Source organism: Lichtheimia ornata (assembly GCF_029851405.1).
Source record: "Lichtheimia ornata isolate CBS 291.66 chromosome Unknown scaffold00081, whole genome shotgun sequence".
Taxonomy (NCBI): domain Eukaryota; kingdom Fungi; phylum Mucoromycota; class Mucoromycetes; order Mucorales; family Lichtheimiaceae; genus Lichtheimia; species Lichtheimia ornata.
Window position 1 is genome coordinate 37440 of NW_026695401.1, and position 19434 is coordinate 56873.

General features: G+C 43.5%; 6 protein-coding genes and 1 non-coding gene across 7 annotated transcripts; 4 read left to right on the plus strand and 3 right to left on the minus strand.

Annotated features, from left to right (window-relative positions):
* Positions 1-1028: 1028 nt before the first annotated feature.
* Positions 1029-2654, plus strand: O0I10_011035 (uncharacterized protein; the record flags this gene model as incomplete). The annotated part of the gene is made up of 2 exons (XM_058491008.1): positions 1029-1320; positions 1378-2654. 2 exons carry the CDS (start codon positions 1029-1031, stop codon positions 2652-2654), a joined length of 1569 nt encoding a protein of 522 aa, XP_058338200.1.
* Positions 2655-4257: 1603 nt separating this feature from the next.
* O0I10_011036 lies at positions 4258-4329 on the plus strand. The gene has a single exon. It is a non-coding gene; the product is annotated as a tRNA-Glu (tRNA).
* A 274-nt stretch (positions 4330-4603) lies between these two features.
* O0I10_011037 (uncharacterized protein) lies at positions 4604-5629 on the minus strand (the record flags this gene model as incomplete). Its single annotated transcript, XM_058491009.1, has 1 exon — positions 4604-5629. The coding sequence occupies one exon, from the start codon at positions 5627-5629 to the stop codon at positions 4604-4606; it is 1026 nt and encodes a 341-aa protein (XP_058338201.1).
* A 767-nt stretch (positions 5630-6396) lies between these two features.
* O0I10_011038 (uncharacterized protein) lies at positions 6397-7716 on the minus strand (the record flags this gene model as incomplete). Its single annotated transcript, XM_058491010.1, has 3 exons — positions 6397-6953; positions 7030-7481; positions 7553-7716. The coding sequence occupies 3 exons, from the start codon at positions 7714-7716 to the stop codon at positions 6397-6399; spliced, it is 1173 nt and encodes a 390-aa protein (XP_058338202.1).
* A 338-nt stretch (positions 7717-8054) lies between these two features.
* Positions 8055-9397, minus strand: O0I10_011039 (uncharacterized protein; the record flags this gene model as incomplete). The annotated part of the gene is made up of 7 exons (XM_058491011.1): positions 8055-8097; positions 8165-8285; positions 8350-8428; positions 8492-8697; positions 8759-9082; positions 9189-9321; positions 9377-9397. 7 exons carry the CDS (start codon positions 9395-9397, stop codon positions 8055-8057), a joined length of 927 nt encoding a protein of 308 aa, XP_058338203.1.
* Positions 9398-15321: 5924 nt separating this feature from the next.
* On the plus strand, positions 15322-16736 carry O0I10_011040 (uncharacterized protein; the record flags this gene model as incomplete). Its single annotated transcript, XM_058491012.1, has 4 exons — positions 15322-15333; positions 15408-15458; positions 15531-15684; positions 15754-16736. The coding sequence occupies 4 exons, from the start codon at positions 15322-15324 to the stop codon at positions 16734-16736; spliced, it is 1200 nt and encodes a 399-aa protein (XP_058338204.1).
* A 418-nt stretch (positions 16737-17154) lies between these two features.
* Positions 17155-18743, plus strand: O0I10_011041 (uncharacterized protein; the record flags this gene model as incomplete). Its single annotated transcript, XM_058491013.1, has 10 exons — positions 17155-17157; positions 17214-17394; positions 17454-17486; positions 17549-17670; positions 17731-17861; positions 17928-18081; positions 18136-18204; positions 18263-18360; positions 18412-18650; positions 18727-18743. 10 exons carry the CDS (start codon positions 17155-17157, stop codon positions 18741-18743), a joined length of 1047 nt encoding a protein of 348 aa, XP_058338205.1.
* Between the last annotated feature and the right edge of the window lie 691 nt (positions 18744-19434).

Genomic DNA, 19434 nt, shown 5'->3' on the forward strand with positions numbered 1-19434 from the left:
ATACAGAGGTATTAGGTGCTGTCTTGGACTTTGTCAATTGGCTTTACTTGGAGTGTTTATCCAATCCTTCTCCCTGTTAGCTGATACCTTGGCACATGCTTCGTGATGTCAAAGATATTGAAAACGCCCCCAATTCAAAGCTTACATGTGAAATGGCATTTTTGCTCAAGTCGTGTAGTTGAAGACATTGGCCAATAGTGCGAGAGAGAACACCATAAACCTTGTCGTCGATCTATGATGCTAATGGTGTTGAGCCTTTACTATGCTTATCACCGGAATACAATACACGCCATTTTCCATATTGAGATACCATGTTTTAAGCTCTTGTTCATAAGTAACGCCCATGCTATCTCTTTAAGGCAAAGCGTAGACTACGTAATGACCTTTGTTGTAGAAGAACAATGTCATCTTGAAGCTTTATAAGGGAAATCTGCGGTTTGCATCCATTTCGATTTTGAGCTTGGTATTCTTGCATCAGTCGCATATGGTAGTACACCATGATGCAATCAAGAATGCAAACTTTGTCGATGAAACATAGAACGTTCCTTACATCGAAAACAAGGCAATATGAGTATGAAGGTGTTATTCGTTAAGCAGTGCGATCAAGTTTTCCTTTGGATGAGACGCATCAGATCTCACAATGAAACCCACAAGGAGAGTATGTGGCGTAACAATGAATAGCTAAAGATGACCAACTTTGATTCATCCCAGGGAGGATTTGCAGAGGGGGGGACTATCATGATACATCAAAGAGAGCCATAATTGTGGTTTTATTTATGTATGATGAATGTGGAGAAACCGGTGCTGCGGATAGGGTGTGTGTGGGTTGGGTAAAGGAAATGCTAAACCAGGTGAGGCGGAATAGGGTGACGCTCATTCATGCATAAACTTTCATAGAACTTGCGTAACCAAATTGGGGCGATCCGCACTTGCCTATTCTCCATGTCCATCCACTCGTCCGCTATAAAAGACGGCCCTCATTTGCAAGGCTATTGTTCACACATCTCGCCTTCCCTTCCATTCAATTCATGCTGGAGCGATTGCCAACCGAGATTCTATGCGAGATTGTCCACGACTTTTCTCGACGCGACTTTATTGAATGTGTACAAGTGAATCGCTATTGGCGTCAGCGTCTCCCACCCTACTCGAGTCACCTATGGAAGCATGTGGATATCAAGACCCATGACCATCTCATTTTCCTTGCACAGACCTCATGTTTTGGCCAGTATATCGATTCATGCAAGATCACCATGCTCAGCAAGGACGCATTGCTGTATCATGCACTCGAACAACTACAAGGATATCATTTACAATCTCTTGGTAAGTTATACATGCTAATGACTTCTTTATTGAGTCTTGTTATTGACGATCATGTAGTACTGGATTACTTCAGGATTGAGGATAACGAGCGCCTTATTGATCTCTTGAAAAATGTGAGGTGCGAATCACTCAAATTCACTGGTGTCACTGGTGCATGCTTGGACTTTGTTGGGATCATTACAGCTTCCAGTGGTGGTGTTGGTGGTGACGGTCATATGCGACATTTTGCATGCCATTACGACTTGATGTATCCGATGCTTATGTTTGATGATGATGATGATGACATGTGCCTATATCCTCCGCCGGCTCCTCCTTTGCCCAATACAAATGGTCTTGGATTGGTGTCCTTGGCATTGACAACCCAAAATCTTCAAGTTGACTGGATGGGTCTCTTACAACGATGCTCAACAACATTGCAACATCTTCATATCGATGTTACAGATCCCATCATCTGCCGCGACATAATGAACGCCTGTCCTCAACTGCAATCCATGTTTATTGGCGAATTTGCTGTACCTGAAATAGTAACGTGGCCACCACCACCACCATCATCCTCTGACAAGCCGGGTTTACGACACCTTGGTTACTATGGACAATGCCATGACATCGACATTATGGAATTTGTATTGGAACATCAACACACACTTGAGACTCTTTACTTTGATACGTGTATCCCTATACAAATTCCACCATGGAGCGACATCAATGCCTTCCAATCCACTTCTCTCAAGACTCTTGTATCCTCTCACACACATGAAACTTTGCCAGATACCCTTGTGCACTTGATTCGACAATCATCCAACCTTGAAACGGTGGTACTACATCAAGTGAATTCTGCCAGTGATAAGATATGGGATACACTTATGAACCTTGATACACTGCAAAACCTTTCGCTTCACGTGCATATATGGGAATACGACCCTAATCGTGCTTGGGAATGGCATACATTGATCCATCGATTGGGGACGATGACCACCTTGCGTCAACTAGAACTCGTAGCGCTGGATGGAGCCAAAAGTATTGAGTGTGCTCAGTTATTTCGGATGTTGGATGGGATACAACTCGTGAAGCTACGCTTGCTATCGATTCATGTATTGAGTGACAGGACATTGGAAGCACTTTTACCCCATGCGCCATTGATGGAACAAGTGGATATTGTCGACTGCCCTATTGTCACTACCTGTGGTATCAAGGCCCTTATCGATGGATTACCCAAGGTGCGCAATGTCACGTTCTTACTCTCCAAGGAACAAAGGATACCAGATGATGTTGATGAATTGACTAGCTATGCAAAAGGAAAAGGAGTCAAACTTGTTGTAGATAGCTTGGATTAAATATTCACGTTGCTTCCAATATAGATCTATCAATCTGCTTGCTATCAGTGATTTTACTTGCCACCTAGCAACTTGTATCCATAAACACATTTCTTAAGCAATACGATGATGTTCCAAATAAATTGGCATTTAAAGTCCCACTTGGCATTGCTGGCAACATGGTGCAAAAAAAAAGAGCACAACCGGATCATAATAACAAAAGCTAGATGTATTCAATATGATGGATGGAAGCATTGAAAGTTACAGGTGATGCTGCATGAATACGGAAATGGATCCGGTTCTTGAGGTTGGATGGCGTGGTGCTGCATGACGCCAAAACCAAAGCACTTGCATAAAAATAAGATGATGGCCGCTGCAGTTGAGTTATACGTAAATGGGTGATCGTTTCGGTAGCATGTTGTTGTCTTGCTGATGACCAAGGTGGACATTGGACCCCATGCAGTTGTTACGATCGCCCCATGACCCACTTTCCACCATCAACTCCAAATCCTTTCCTCGTTGCTATACAACACCACTCAAGGGTGTCGACAAACAAATAGACCACTCCTTTATTCAATTAACTATGCATAGAACCCTTTCCCGAATACAACTACATCTCTGTAGAGCTGTTTAAAGCCTTTTCTTTCCATAGAGACCCGGATCGTACTCTCGGCGTATTGTATCCAGGCAACCCATCATACCTAATAGGATTAAACTTGTGTGTCTTAATAAAATGCAGCGATTGGCACTTTTCTTTGTATCACTGACTCTTTGTTCCTTTGATTGTGCTTTACAACACGGTGCAATACTTCATCCTTATCCACTTGTCCTTGAATTTCATTCATTGTCAGCTATCCCTTTACTTGAGCGAGTGACTCTTTAACGATCCGTAGCCAACAACGCCTCCCAACGCTCCGTTTATTCGTTAACAAGAATACATTCCAATATACAACCATCTATAAAGTATACACAGGACGGCTATGATATCTATCCATATGCAAGCGTGAGCCTGCTTGCTTTTGCCTCAACCTTTTTCACCATCCATTACCTTTCAATCACATGTTCTCATTCCTTCCTTATAACGACGTTGTAGTATTGCTTGTAGCTAATCCTCGTAGGTGGCAACAAGGGTGAACGGCAGAAGAGTGGAAAAAGTCTAGCTTATAACAACCACTTGAGATAACCAACAAAGCACCCATTTCAACAGTACTCACGAATGTTCTTATAATTCACTGCTCAAACTGCTTGACCTTGTCGGCAATCGTCATCTAGAAGTAATTGTAGCAGTAGATCTGGCATGGACAATAAAACAAGTAGGCCTTTTCAAGTCCTCAATTGTTCCCAAACAACTTTTTACATTGCAATGCCGTGCTTTATTCGAGTGTTGAAGTTCATCAGTATTGTGTCTACAATTGCTTTTTTATCCTTGTGTTGTTGTCATGGTGGAAACAGTGTAAAGAAATAGCAGATAAAGATGGTTGGCAAGGCGACAGGACGATTTTGCGGTATCATGTGACCCACGATTGCGGGACTCGCGCGGCTCACGTGACTTATTTTCCTTTTTGGGAAGGCGAGCGGTTTATATAGTTCCGAGCGATGTAAAAAATAAGAACAACAGAAATCGTCCTCTATGGTCTAGTGGCTAGGATCCCGGTCTCTCACACCGGTGGCCCGGGTTCAATTCCCGGTGGGGGAATTCTGTAAAGATGAAATATGAAGATCCGTCGCTTTTGCACTTTTTCTTTTTGAGGTCACGTGACCTATCGGTCGCAGCCTTTGGCTGAACAATCTTTTTTTTGGGGATGTTCACGACTTTGGCTGCTGCTACTGCTTTCAATGGATGGTCCTGAAGTTAAAAAACACCAAGTGCTACTTTATACAAAGAATCAAACTATTTATTTGTTCCTTTAATTAGCAGACCCATTACAATAAAGAGTAATTCTATCATCTATGATTTGTATTTTCTTCTTCTATTTGGGAACGGGAGCATTGGCATCCTGATAATCCTTCAACTTTAAAAGACGTTTCGCGTTTTCTCTTCCAATAGCAATCTTATCACCAATGCTCATTTCAGTGCGGTTGTCAAACCAATCGCATGCATCCTCGAATGTTTCGTAGGGATAATCAATGCTAAACAGGATACGATCCGCTCCCACTTGCGAAATGCAAAAGTTGAGCGTGGCATTGGAAAAGTGGCCTGATGTAGTGATCCAAATGTTATCCTGAAAGTAATCCTTGAGGGTGCGTTTGGCAACCATGCCGAGTGGTTTTTCAATATCTTCAAACCAATGATTGATACGCCAAAAATCAAAAGGAATGTGCTCGCCTAAATGGCCCACAATGATTTGCAGCTTCGGGAACCGATCAAAGACACCATTGGAAATCATACCGAGGAGGTGCAAGCTCACATTGTTGGCAAAGGATAAAGGAGGGCCAATGAGATAACGTCGATCCTTGTATTGCTTTTCGTAAATAGCACCTTGAGGAGGTGCTGGATGGATGTAAATTGGGACATCAAGCTCGCATACAACTTTCCAAAAAGCGTCGTAGCGTGGATGATCATAATAGAGTAGTGTTTCACCATCCGATCCAGCATGCTGCACGTCGTTAAGCAACGCGCCATGGAAACCAAGCTCCTTGACACAACGAGTCAATTCCTCACCAGCCTGCTTGGGATCATGCATGGATAAAGTAGCAAATGCACCATAGCGTGTTCGATGATTCTTGATCTTGTCGGCAATGTAGTTGTTGATACGCGTTGCCATCTTTTCGGCAGAGGCTGGATCACTTTCACCTTGCACACCAGGGACTGTGTGGGATAGAATAGTGTATCCCACACCCCATTGATCCTTACGTTGAAGACGTTGACCAGTGATATCCACCACATCACTCGTGTATCTCTCAATGTCCGTTACATAAATAGCAGTGTCATCCTTGCTCGCCTCGGCAATGTCTGGTAAATTGAAAGCTTCTTCAAGAGCGATTTTTCCAAGCATGTTGATTGTTTGTTATAGAGTACTACTCATTCGAGTAAATGGCTTGCTTTATTTATAGTGTGCATGTGTTTGTTAATATGAGACAACCCATTTGTTGATCCCTGGAGAATAATCCGGTTATCTGGTTTCGCCTAATTTAATGTACGTAGCAACGCTATGTCTCTTGATTCATGATATCACGATGAACTTTTATTGCAAATAAAGCAAACATTGATGTTTCCTAACAATGAAATTGCAGATTCTACTCATCATTGGTGGCATCCATAATCCGACAATTGATTGTCATATGACACTCATGCATCCATGGTGTTACTTTTAATGCCCTTCATGAAAGCAATGTGATAATGGCTAATGCGGCTGTCAAAATGATTCATGCGGAATACGGGCAAATCGGATAAAAGGGATTCTTGGATTTCCAAAGTAGGGCGGCAGATCAAGTACCGCCTTGGCAAGTGTTGTGCATTATGAAAAGTGCCGACCATGAACGTATGACGAAAGAACAATGAACACATGATACTCCCCAAATCAAGAATCAAGATTGGGGTAATTGCAATCAGAAACTTTGTATGTGTGTGTGTATATATGCCGAAAGAAAGAAAGATCCCATTATATTTACACAACGGAAAGGGATGGAAGAGAAGAAATGGGGGAACATGGTTCAACAAAAAAAGATACGCACGCGAAGAAAAGAAAAAGAAAACCAACATCTAAAAGAAAGAAAAAGTAGTGGGGAAGAGAATGGGGAAGGGGAGAGGAATTATCTACTACTACTGCTTGTAAACCCAATTGCCAGAAGTAGGAGGATCGTACTTGTTCTTGACAGCCGAAGCGAGCATACGTTGCAAAGAGAAAACGGTAGGATGGTTCTCTTCCCAGTGGAAAAACTTTGGCTCCCATTGTGTACTTTGTTCATCACGTTCCTTACGTTCAGCACGTTGCTTGTTTTCAATCTTGCTCTTCTCGGCACCAGCTGTTTGGGTATCACCTGCACGGATAGCTTCCGACACCTTTTGCCACACACGTCGTGTTTCCAAATCACCTTGTTCCTCAAGTGGTTTGACGTTGATTGAACCTGGGACAACATCATTCACATCCAAAAAGTGAGCTGATGACTTGGTGCCATAAGGGGTGATGGTGGACTTGGCGCTCCATTGACCTTCGATCTTGTAAACGTATTCCTTGGGGTTGCCCATGTTTTTCCGGATGTAGCACTTGAAATGGTTCTTTTCACCCGAGATCCAACCACGAGAAGAGTATTCAATGGTAGCGTAATATCCAGTAGTCGATTGAATGTATGAGTTGCCAGTCAATTCAATGTATGGTGCTATGTATTGATGTGATGATGAGAACTCCTTATCCAATATACTAGAAGAATCCCATGAATAAAAAAAATTCCTTACCTGCATACCAAATACCGTTGACGGTAAGCGATGGGCTAGTGACCATGTACGTCTCATCGTTGCGATCATGAAGAGTAACCAAGCTTTGACCCACTTGATCACAGATCAATGCCGTGCTGGAGAAGCGAGTCTTTTGTCCAGTGTGACCATTGAAAGACATGTTGGCCTTGTCGTTCTTCATGTAGAAACCAGTGATTGGTGGATGATGCGACACTTGCTCACAAGTAACATGCGTTTCACCACTGCCGTCGACTTCACCCCAAGACATAAAGTATTGCTCTCCCAAGATAGGGTTGTATGGCTTCTTTTCCCATTCTCCTTTGGGTACACGGCTGGAATAGGATGCGTTCAAGGACGAGATGTACCATTTCACCAAGGCTAGCATACGTTGCAACTCATCGTCGGATTCCGTAATCGCGGTGAACAGGTTTGGATGCTGAACCCAATGCTGCCTGTAACACAAATGGTGAGTCCGCGTACGCGTATACGTTTCTCTCCATCTTGATGCTCATCCGATACTTACGAGTATTCAATCAAGGAAACAGGAGCAAGCAAAAAGGCAGGGCATGTCAAGGATGACAGGTCACCAGAAAAGGATGCGAGCGACTTGAGAAACGAGTGGAAAGCACCCTTTTGCTCAGCAGGAATCTTATCGACGTTGTTGACTTCGCCTTCTGCACCAGACATAGTTGTGTGTAAAAGTAATAAAAAGAAGGAGGAAAAAGGGGTGAAAGAAAAAGAGGAAAAAAAAGTGTTGTGCGTGTGTGAGTGTAAAGGCTTTGATCGGAAAGAGAAGCAGCACCACGAACCAGTACATGGGTGCTATTATAAGCGATGATGTTACACCACAAAAGAACATCATGATCAGCTGCTTTTCCCTTGTTGTAATCCATGCATCATCGTCATCATCATCGACATCATCATCGATCCCAATATCATTCATGCCAAGACTTTTTTATCGGATAAACACTTTCGGTGTCTTGATCTGACACACCCAACATAATTCCTTTCTTCTATTCTAGTAATTAAAAGATCTTGTTGGATGGTCCAAAGTCAATAGCAGGATCACTACAGGATATTATTATTATCATGTGAATAAATAGAATTGGTCCTCGCACATTCGAGATAGTATTACCATAGTCGGACTTGTTGGCCCTTACGACCAATGTCAGTAATACGCTCCACGTCTTCAGGGTCCATTTGGAACTGCACAAAGTTGTCCTTGATACGTTGAGGAGTAACCGATTTGGGGATCACTATACATAATTATTATAAGCATAAGCTATGCATAGCCTGACATCATACACAATGCACACTTACCAGCATATCCACGTTGCATGCCCCAGTTAAGGAGCACTTGACCAGGAGTCTTTTTGTACTTTTCAGCGATCTCAATAACCTACAGAAGCATCGTTGCCATGAGTCATGTGAGGTATTGGGCCCACAGGGTTGGATGACTTACCGTGGGGTGGTTGATGGCAGAGTCCTTACCCTTGCCAGGGTTGGAGAGGGGGCAATAGGCAGTGAGCGCAATGCCATTCTTGTTGCAGAATTCCAAGAGCTCTTCTTGGGGGAGAAGAGGATGAATTTCCACTTGGTTGACAGCAGGCTTAATCTTGCAATTCTTCAAGAGCTCTTCCAACATGGGAATAGTAAAGTTGGACACACCTAATAATAATGATTAGTTTCTTTCCTAATATTGATAAGCCATAGTGCTATTACTACTTACCAATGCTCTTGACCAAACCATCTTCGACAAGTTGTTCCATAGCCTTCCAGGTTTCAACAAAGGGAACACCAGTGACAGGAATATCATCACCTTCTTTGGGCTTCAAATGGTTGTGAGAATAATCGGTAAACTTCCAAGAAAAGGGCCAATGCATCAAATATTGGGAGATTTGCTTGAGATCCAAAAGCTCGAGGGAACGTTCACAAGCAGGGCGTACACGCTCAGGTTCATGGAAAGTTTGCCATAACTTGGTAACAACAAAGATCTCTTCAGGAGCCACATTGCTTTCACGGATAGCCTTGCCAACTGCTGCCTCAGTCCCATCTATGCAAAGTGAACCCAAATGTGTCGTTGAGTGATACATGAAGCGCCACATCACATTTGTACAAGCGCGCCGCCTACACGTGTCGTATATAGGTATACCACTTACAGACAAAAGCAGTGTCGATATGACGATAGCCGACTTCAAGAGCTACCTTGGCACCTTCATACACCTTCTCGGGAGCATCAGGACCTCCATATGTACCGAAGCCAATGGGAGGGAAGTCCATGCCATTGTTCAACTGCCAACAAACCGTTAAGGAGCTGAAATGACGAGATTGCAACAGCGTACAATACCTTAATGTCAGAGTGAGCCATTGTTGTATTCGAGTATTGAGGAGAAAAAAGTAGAACACGATAACGCTAACCTTGTTGCTAATGTCTTTCTGTCGTCCTGCTTACAAATCAAACCGCGCGGAACAAGATCAATGCATATCACACTCCACGTTTCGCGTATGGTGCCACATCCATTCCTCCTTTTAATACAATCCTGAAGCTCCAAAAGTACGCTATTTGTAGTCTTAATGTATACACGAGATGAATCAATAAACACTTTTAAGAGTAGCAATCGTTTACAGTTATACCAACAGCCAGCTTATGTAATGACCGGATCGAGAATTAGTGCATGTCAGGGATCGGAGTGTATATTTACGTTCGCAACCTGTATCCAAGCAACACCATCTTAGTTGTTGCATGCGCAAATCCTACCTTACAAGGTCCAATCGCAAAAGGGAGGTGAGCTATACAATCGAATGCAGGCTTTGTTCAAGACACAATGAATCCCTTCTCTTCCTCTCATTTTCCTTTCTCACAGCATTTACAAGTGAAGTTAATTGCTACCATCCTGTATTAACCTTTCCATACTATAATGCATCAAGTATCCACACACTACGACGTATCATTCGGAAGGAGGGAGATCTCTTACACCATACATAATGAGAAATGCCACACACAACAACGTCGCATTCGGAAGAAGGAAGATGTCTTACACCATACATAATGAGAAATGGGTGACCAACGCAATCCCGTATTCGGCAAATCCTTTAATCTAACATCATTCACAAGAGAGATCGAATTGCTGTAATAGGGGAGATACATCGATGTGGGAAGTTTCTATCCTTTGGGCGTGCGTTGTGCAAAGGTGAACGGATGGATGTGAACCGGCACTTGATGCGTGATGGCAAATCATATGCATAGTGTGCAAAGATGGAGTTGGATGATGATGATTGACTTGTTGCACAAAGAATGATGATAGCAGCTGCCATAGAATAGCATATAGAGTACGTAAGCAGATGCACCAACCGTTCGCGATGATAAGGTCAATGGACAAGTTGACATGGATACACTCTTTTCCACGCGTAGTATACAACCAGATCCTTCCATCCCATGTACCATACCAAGATCCATATCCATATCCAAAACAACGCGTATGTATTGCAGCGGATTGCTACACGTAAATAAGGCTGCTGCTGTACGATGGATATCTGCTGTTCACGCAAAGAAAGACTGCTGCAAGTAACTTGAGACAATGGCGTAAAGACTTTGCTAGCTGCTACGTGTTGTTGTGGCAGAGGAGTGTGTAAACGCGTGTGTTGTAGTAGAGTGACAAGGTTGTGGATGCTGCTTGAGACAATGCAATAAAGACCTTGCTAATAGCAACTGCTGTAATGAATGCTGTAACGTTTGATTGTGGCAGAGGAGTGTGCAAGAGAGTGCGACGAAAGGTGTGTCGTGTAGTGGGGTGTACACGCCACGGATTTGCCATTCAGCCAAAGACAATGGGATCAAGACAGCTGTAGGATTAACATGATGGGTGTGTTGAAGCAGGACAATCGTTCACAGGAGGTAATTGTACTCGAATGGGGCAACAGTTGAGAATGGGAAGAAGAGGCAAGAAACGGGGAGGGGAAGACCTGGAAATTAACTTCATTTTTCTTGTGCTTGCATGATACTTCTGTGTTTGAGCGTTGCTCAGCCAAATCCCCTCGGATCAAGAAAGTTGAAGGATGGGCATGCTAGGCTGGAGTAGGACAATCGATCGTATGCATTGGATTGGAGAACAAAGGTGTATGGGAGGAATGGGCTATCAACCAGCAGTTTACAAATAACTAATCAATTTAATCTTTCTTAGTTTGGATGATACTTCTGTGTTTGACCATAACCCAGTCAAATCCCATCGGATCAAGAGAGCTGAAGGATGGAAATGATGGTCTGGAGCAGGAGAATCGTTTGTATGCAACGGGTTGGGCAACAAAGGTGAATGGGAGGAAGTGGCTATGACCTGGCGATTTGTGAACTATGTACAAACATCATGCATTGACCCTTCCTTCTACCCAACCAGCTGAGTTACACAAGCACGATCCTCTGCATAATTGGCTCTGTCAGGAACAACCTACTTGACAATGAACAAAGACCACTTCTCATATAGCATCACGCTTACAAACATAAAGGTGCCTGTATCTCCAAACTTTACAATGAAACGTGGGGTTTTTATTAGAGCAATGTGCTCGGCTTGGCCAACTGCACCTGGGGTGCCAGTTTCACGATCAAGCTTGCCAATCCCAGATTTCGCAATGTCGCCACCAGCCAAACTGGATCCGGGGGTCGACCTCTTCGACGACGACGACCAAAAAATATTTTTTTGAGCTGTTTGCGACATTGAACGCGAAACTTTCACACAAGGTGCTGCTGGCCAAGCCGAGCCCATTGCTCTAATAAAAACCCCACGTTTCATTGTAAAGTTTGGAGATACAGGCACCTTTATGTTTGTAAGCGTGATGCTATATGAAGAGTGGTTTTTGTTCATTGTCAAGTAGGTGGACCCTGGCAGAGCAAAAGATGCAGAGGGTCGTGTTGTGTAACACAGCTACGTTTGCATGAATGAAAGGGTCAATGTATAATTACTTTATGGATCATCTAGGAACAGGCATGTATTGCTAGCTAACGGCCACTTTTATCCAATCATCATTGTTCCCAGATCCACTGCATGGGAACGATGCCCCTGCTCTAGACATTCATTTCCATGATTAAAGTAGGTTGATCCGAGCTGATTTGACTGAGCTGCGGTCAAAGAGAGATTACATCACTCTGGACATAAAGCACGCTCGATGTAGCTCAACCGATGTAATCTTGTGTGAGCGTAACTCAACCAAATCAGCCCGGATCAACCTACTTTAATCATGGAAATGAATGTCTAGAGCAGGAGAATCGTCAACCTACAATAGAAGGCACAAAAGTTGGGAATGCACAAAAGTGGCTATTAGCTGCCAATGTATGACATAAAAGTGACACTACGGGAAAAATTTGGGTGAAAAAGGTGAATACTCGGTGATATTGGTGAAATATGGGTGATTTTGGCAATCACCAATTTGATGGGTTAAATTTGGGTGATCTTTTCACCAGATTACAACCAACATCGCCAATAAACCCCCAATGGTGATATGGGTGAAAAGAAGGTGACTGTATCCCCTGCTTTTCATCCATTTCTCCAAGAAATCACCTTTGGTTACCGCTGGTCATTTTCCGGTTACAGCAAATCACCTAAATACAACCTAAATACCCCACCTTTAACCATTGGTGATCTAAAGAGGATTTGGGTGAATGATGGGTGAATGCTATCACCCAAATATCACCTTAATAACCCGAAAACACCCTTAAGACTCTAGCCCTAAAGGTGCAGTTTAAATGATTATACAGCATCAATACACTACTTTTCTTATACTCCTTGTCATTACAACCCTTCAATGAAGCTGCTGGATGCATGAACGAAGCAGGTACCTATGTTAAAGCAAACTCCGCCAGTGACAGGAACAGTGGAATTCTCGAGATTTTGTATATGCAACATGGGCATCTAACCTTCCCAATCGCAGTATTTTGCGATTCAATACCATAGTCGTATGTGTGTTGGGCATGATGGAGGGGTGTGAGTGCTCACTGTACAAGTGGCACCGGCACAGGCTGCATACCCCAATGGATTACTACTGGCACTTGTCCACTCCGGTCGACTTGAACTCCCATTGCATGGTGCTATGGTAACATGGGATGGCCACCACCAATGTATAACCCACACCCACTGTGTAATGACCTGGGGATATAGTTGTTATGCCATGGGTGATTATGGTGAAATCATGGTTGTATTTAAGGGAAAACTTGGTGATAATGATGATTCTATGATGATAAACCGGTGATCTCGTTGGCGATTTTTGGTGAAATCATGGTTGTATGTAGGGGATATGGGGGATCTTATGGTGATAAACCGGTGATCTTGTTGGTGATTTTTGGGTCGTTTGGTAAAAAGTCACCCAAAAAACGGGGGATTTTTTCACCAGCTTTTAACCCAAGAATAGCCAACTTTTTTCCCGTAGTGTGAGGGTTGCGTACCATTCATGCATTGTCCCTGAAGTCCTGACTCTTTAGCTGAGTTACCCAAAGAGGTCCTTCTGCATCTTTTGCTCTATTATAGTCATACTACTTTACATTAAACAAAGACCACCTTCCATATAGCATCACCCTTACAGCATATGTAAAACATAAAGGTGCCTGTATCTCCAAACTTTACAATGAAACGTGGGCTCTTTAATAGATCAACGTGCTTGTCGGGGTCAAAGGAATCTTGTGCCAAAGTATGAAGTTCATCGTGGGCAATCCCAGATTTCGCAATGTCGCCACCAGCCAAACTGGATCTGGGGGTCGACCTCTTCGACGACGACGACCAAAAAATATTTTTTGGGCTGTTTGCGACATTGACCGCGAAACTTTCACACAAGGTGCTGTTGGCCAAGCCGAGCCCATTGCTCTAATAAAAACCCCACGTTTCATTGTAAAGTTTGGAGATACAGGCACCTTTATGTTTGTAAGCGTGATGCTATATGAGAAGTGGTCTTTGTTCATTGTCAAGTAGGTGTACCCTGGCAGAGCAAAAGTTGCAGAGGGACTTCTTTGTGTAACACAGCTGTTTTGCAGGATTGGATGGGTCAACGTATGATTACTTTATGCATTATTCAATAACACATGTATTGCCAGCTAACAGCCACTTCCTCTCAATCAGCACTGTTGTCCATTCTATGACATGTGGACAATGCTCCTGCTCCAGACATTCATTTCCATGATTGGATTACCTTGATCCGAGTTGATTTGAGTGAGCTACGCTCGAACACGGTTACATCAGTTGAGCAACATAGAGCATGATGTATGTATGGATTGATGTATTCTCTCTTTGACCGTAACTCAACCAAATCAGCTCGAATCAAGAAAGTTGAATGATTGAAATGATGGGCTGGGTAGGAGCATCGTTCGGATGCAGTGGAATGGAAAACAGTTGAGAATGGGATGAAGAGGCTATTATCATAGCTAGGGCTAGTTTATAGCTTCCTTGCCCTTACCACTGTTCCAGTGAAGCTTATTACAGAGGTAGTCTCTTATTGTAAACGTGAACGGCAAAGGGTTGCAGGCTCCTGTAAAGATGAATAATGACATAGTAATATGCCTGCGTGAACGTGTAAGTTTATTGAAAGACCATTACTTCATCATAGGTAATCTTTGGCCATTCAATGAGAGCCCAAAAGTTCACGAGCGGAGCGAACAACCTAGGCCACAGGGCATGGTCTTGAGAGTATACAAAAGCGATGGTCAATGTCATGTATGACAAAAGCCGACATAATGGAGATGGCGTCGTTGCAGTAGTTGAAAGCAGAATGCTCACATGTTTCACATTTACGCTGCTACGTTATAGTAAGCATTTCATTCGATCCATTATGCAGCACTTCCATCAACGAAATAATACGCACGTTGTATCTTCAACATGGTTCGTAGCAGCAGCATCATTATCACTTAGGGGAAGAGGAAATGGGTACGTCAAAGTGTGGATGAATAATTGTCACGGAGAATGGTTCTGCATCACAGTGTTCTGGTATAATTGAAGCAACGTATTGTTCTGCATGATAATGGAGGTGTAGATGTTAACGAGTGTGCAATATCGATAGGAGCAATAATATCAAATAGCATGTAGCCATCAATGATAAGTTAGCAGAAATTGTGATGGGATTTATAAAGGCATTTATACTAGCAAAGAATCTACCGTTTCTATGGTCACCATGTACTATAGTATAGGCTATGATATGCAATGTAACCATGGAGGGGCAGGTTGACAACGGGGTGATGGTGGCAACAACTCCGAGTATCACCGACGCATATCGCAATGGTCAGGGCTCATCCATTGCTCACCCCTTCTTTTATTCTGCAAAATGTCGATCGGCGTAAGTACAACCATCCATCCATCCATCCCATCCCATCCCATCCATCCATCCATTAACTTGAGATCCTTCTTTAGACTATCAAGTCCTATCCCGAGAACCCTCGCGTCGCTAAGGCCAAGATTGCCGTAAGTAGTGGGTCAAAATGACACATTTATATACGAAAGGGTCTAATGTGTACATGTCATGTCTTTTTATAGGCTGCCTACAGCGGTGTCTCTGTTGATGTCCAAGCCTTTGACCTCCAAAAGGACCGTGATGAAGCTTTCTATGCCAAGTTCCCCATGGGCAAGATCCCTGCTTTCGAAGGTTCTGAAGTCAACCTTTTCGAGGCTTCTGCCATTGCCTACTATGGTAAGTTGGTTTTTGTGGGGGGGGGATTGTCCCAGGAACGAAATGATACTAACATGATATGGATGATAGCCGCTCTTCAAAAGGAGAACAACCCCATCTTGGGCGCCAACAACGTTGAGAAGGCTTTGATCATGCAATGGATCCTCTTTGCCGAGAACGAGATCAACACCAACCTCGGTCAATGGGTCTATCCTCTCCTTGGTTACTACCCTTACATGAAGCCCAATGTCGATGCTGGTATCGAAAAGGTCAAGCGTGCCATGGATGCTTTGAACAAGGTTCTTTTGACCAAGACCTACCTTGTTGGTGAGGACATCACCTTTGCCGATATCGCTGTTGTCACCTCCCTTGTCTTGGGTTACAAGCTCGTCTTTGACAAGACTTTCCGTTCCCAATACAAGAACGTCAACCGTTACTTCAACACCTGCATCAACAAGCCCCAATTCAAGGAAGCTCTTGGTGAGATCGCTCTTTGCGAGACTGCTTTGAAGTACACTCCTCCCAAGAAGGAGAAGAAGGAAAAGAAGGAGGAGCCCAAGAAGGCTGCTGCCGCTCCTGCTGAGGAAGCTCCTAAGCCTGCTCCCAAGCCCAAGTCTGCTTTGGATCTTCTTCCCAAGAGCAGCTTCGTTCTTGATGAATGGAAGCGTATGTACAGCAACAACGATACCGATGTTGCCATGAAGTGGTTCTGGGAGAACTTTGATAACGAGGGTTGGTCCATCTGGCGCGTTGACTACCGTTACAACGACGAGTTGACTCTTGTCTTCATGTCCAACAACTTGATTGGTGGTTTCTTTGCTCGTCTTGAACGTGCCCGCAAGTATGCTTTCGGTTCCATGCTCGTCACCGGTACCAACAACAACAACGCCATCTCTGGTTACTTCATCATCCGTGGCCAAGAGGTCCCCTACGAGATCTACGATGCTGCCGATTACCCATCCTACAAGTTCGAGAAGGTCGAGCCTGCCCAATACGCTGAGAAGAAGGATGAGATCGAAAAGTACATGGCCTGGGAAGTCGAGGGCTTTGCTGATGGCAAGATCTTCAAGTAAACTTTTTAGTTGTAGATTTATTTGCATTTGCAGAACAAAAAAAAGTAGTAACTTTGTACATTTTTTATATTTGAGTGGGGATGATGCAGCAAAGCATGATACAATTGACTTGCAGATAGTGTGTGTGGGTACATGTAACAAAATGGGATGCTCTTTTTTATTGGGTCAAATGTGTGGTTTAAGCTACAAGTGATGTGTAATGGCTACTTGCTATAGTGGCATTGTTCAATCATCAAAATGCATCATCATCGATCGATCCCAAGGCTGACGTTGATGTATTCCTGATTTGGTAGTGGTATTAAGCGAGCACTTGAAATCCGCCCGCTCAACACGTCATACTGAGCCCTTCTTTACCTTTTACTTATCCCCCTTTCATACCTACGTCTTTTTCACTTGATCGCTCTTGATTGCTATAACCATGGTAACGTGATGCGTCCCATTCCAACCGACGTCGACTCTTACACCTTATGGATCTAGTTTAACGGCGGCTTTGATGACGATAACCCTTTTGCTGGTGGATACTTTGGTGGTCTTGGTGGACACGGCATGGGTGGCATTATGAACCCCAATCGAGGTTTCTCAGAGTATTATCGTTGCTATCCGATCGCCATGATGCAAAGCGGCAGCGATAGAGAAAACGTCAACTATGGTGGCAAGAGTGAGTAGCGAGAACGGATAAGGAATTCATGCAATGGTGTATTGATGTCTTTTTCTTAGTCATTTTGCCACAATCTGCCCTTGAGAAGCTCTGTAAGTTTTGCGTGAGATGATGGGAGACGAGGTGCTATTGTCATGCTAACCATGCTCTATAGCGCAACTCAACATTTCATACCCGATGCTCTTTCGATTGATCAATGCCTCCAAGAACAAGTCGAGCCATGCTGGTGTACTTGAATTTGTTGCTGAAGAAGGACGTGCATATCTTCCACAATGGGTAAGTTGTTTACGGCCCAAGTAATAGGATATGGTTTTCTCATTGAGTTTTGGTTGATAGATGATGGAGACACTAGAGTTGGAACCTAATGATTTGATCGAAGTCAAGAATACCACATTGCCCCTTGGATCTTTTGTGAAATTGCAGCCACAATCAGTCGACTTTCTCGATATTAGTGATCCAAGAGCTGTGTAAGTGCGAGGGAGGATGATGATGATGGCAAATGATTCACTGCTAATGCGGGGTTTCTGGAAAAGGTTGGAGAATGCATTACGCAACTTTTCTACATTGACTCTCGGAGATATGATCCAAATCAACTACAATGACAAGGTCTTTTCTATCAAAGTGCTCGATGTCAAGCCCAACTTTGAAGAGCATTCGGGTATCTCAATTGTTGAAACGGATCTCGAGGTAAGGAGATGCATGGAAAAAGGAGACCACCACAACTAATACTTGGTGCAACAGGTCGATTTTGCTCCTCCTGTGGGCTATGTAGAACCCAGCTCACAAAGATCGACCCCATCCTCCACTATGGTATGTAATCCATGGAATGTAATAGTATACGTTACGTGACACTAACATGTGATTATAGAAAAGCCAAATGCTTTCGGATGAAATCCTCAAGCCCAAAAAGACTGGATTCGCTGTGTTTGAAGGTTCTGGTCGATCATTACGTGGGAAAGGAAAAGAGTAAGTGACAATGAAAATGTTCATTACATCTCTTTTAACAAAACATGGTAGAGCTGCAAAATCTAAGGATACCAAGGATATGGATACGGATGAACTTGAGTTTGATCCCAATGATGATGGTCCTTTGAACCTCCCTTTTGGTCAATTGTTTTTCGGCTTTCCAGTGGTGCTGCCAAAGCGACCTGAGGATGAAGAAGCAAACAAGGCGTCACATGTATTCACAGGTGCAGGCCAAACTTTGCGAAGCAAAAAGAGTTCAGCACAAAAGACGTCCAGTAGCAAACGTGATGGTAATGATGGGGGCGGTGGTGGTGGTGTGGTTGGTTGTAATCACTTTAATCTCATGCACATGTGGTTTTTTTATAGGTGGGTCGTCGAGATAAAGACTCTTTCCTCCCTCAATTTACTTAGATTGAATTATAATGCCATTTTCTTGCATGCTTTAACTCGCGGTCATTTATACACAACACGCACACACATATCAACATCCACTATCACCACCACCACCATGCTTCTTTGTAATCGCAGCCACCCCCCACTTCTCTCTCTCTCGCCTTTGCTTCCATTTGAACAATGAATGATGGTTGACAAATATATATAATCAGGCTATACACAGAATAACAATGATGCTTGAACAACATGTGCGTATGAGCTGATAGCAATCTCAAACAATAAATAGCACACACACGCAGCTCGAGAACCGGTTTCGGTTTGTCTTTGTTTTTAGTGGAATCACACATATGCTCTCCCAAGTCCGATTCCCTTTTCCTCCCCCACCCGCCTTAACCATCAAGCGGTGATGTCTCATATCATTGCCATGCACACGCACCCACACATACAATACAATGAAAGGATCAAGAGGAGGGAAGATCAAAGCCATGATGCAAACTCTTACACAAAGACAAGAACGCATTGAGTTGGTGCACGGGAATGAAACGCCTCTGGAAATTGTTTGGTTCCTTGGGTAGGACCAGACTCGTTGTATGAGATCATTTCATGGTGTTTGAATAAAGGAAGCCGCTCTGACATCTTAACCTACTACTCCCACCAAGCGTTTGAGCGCCTTTTTCTTTT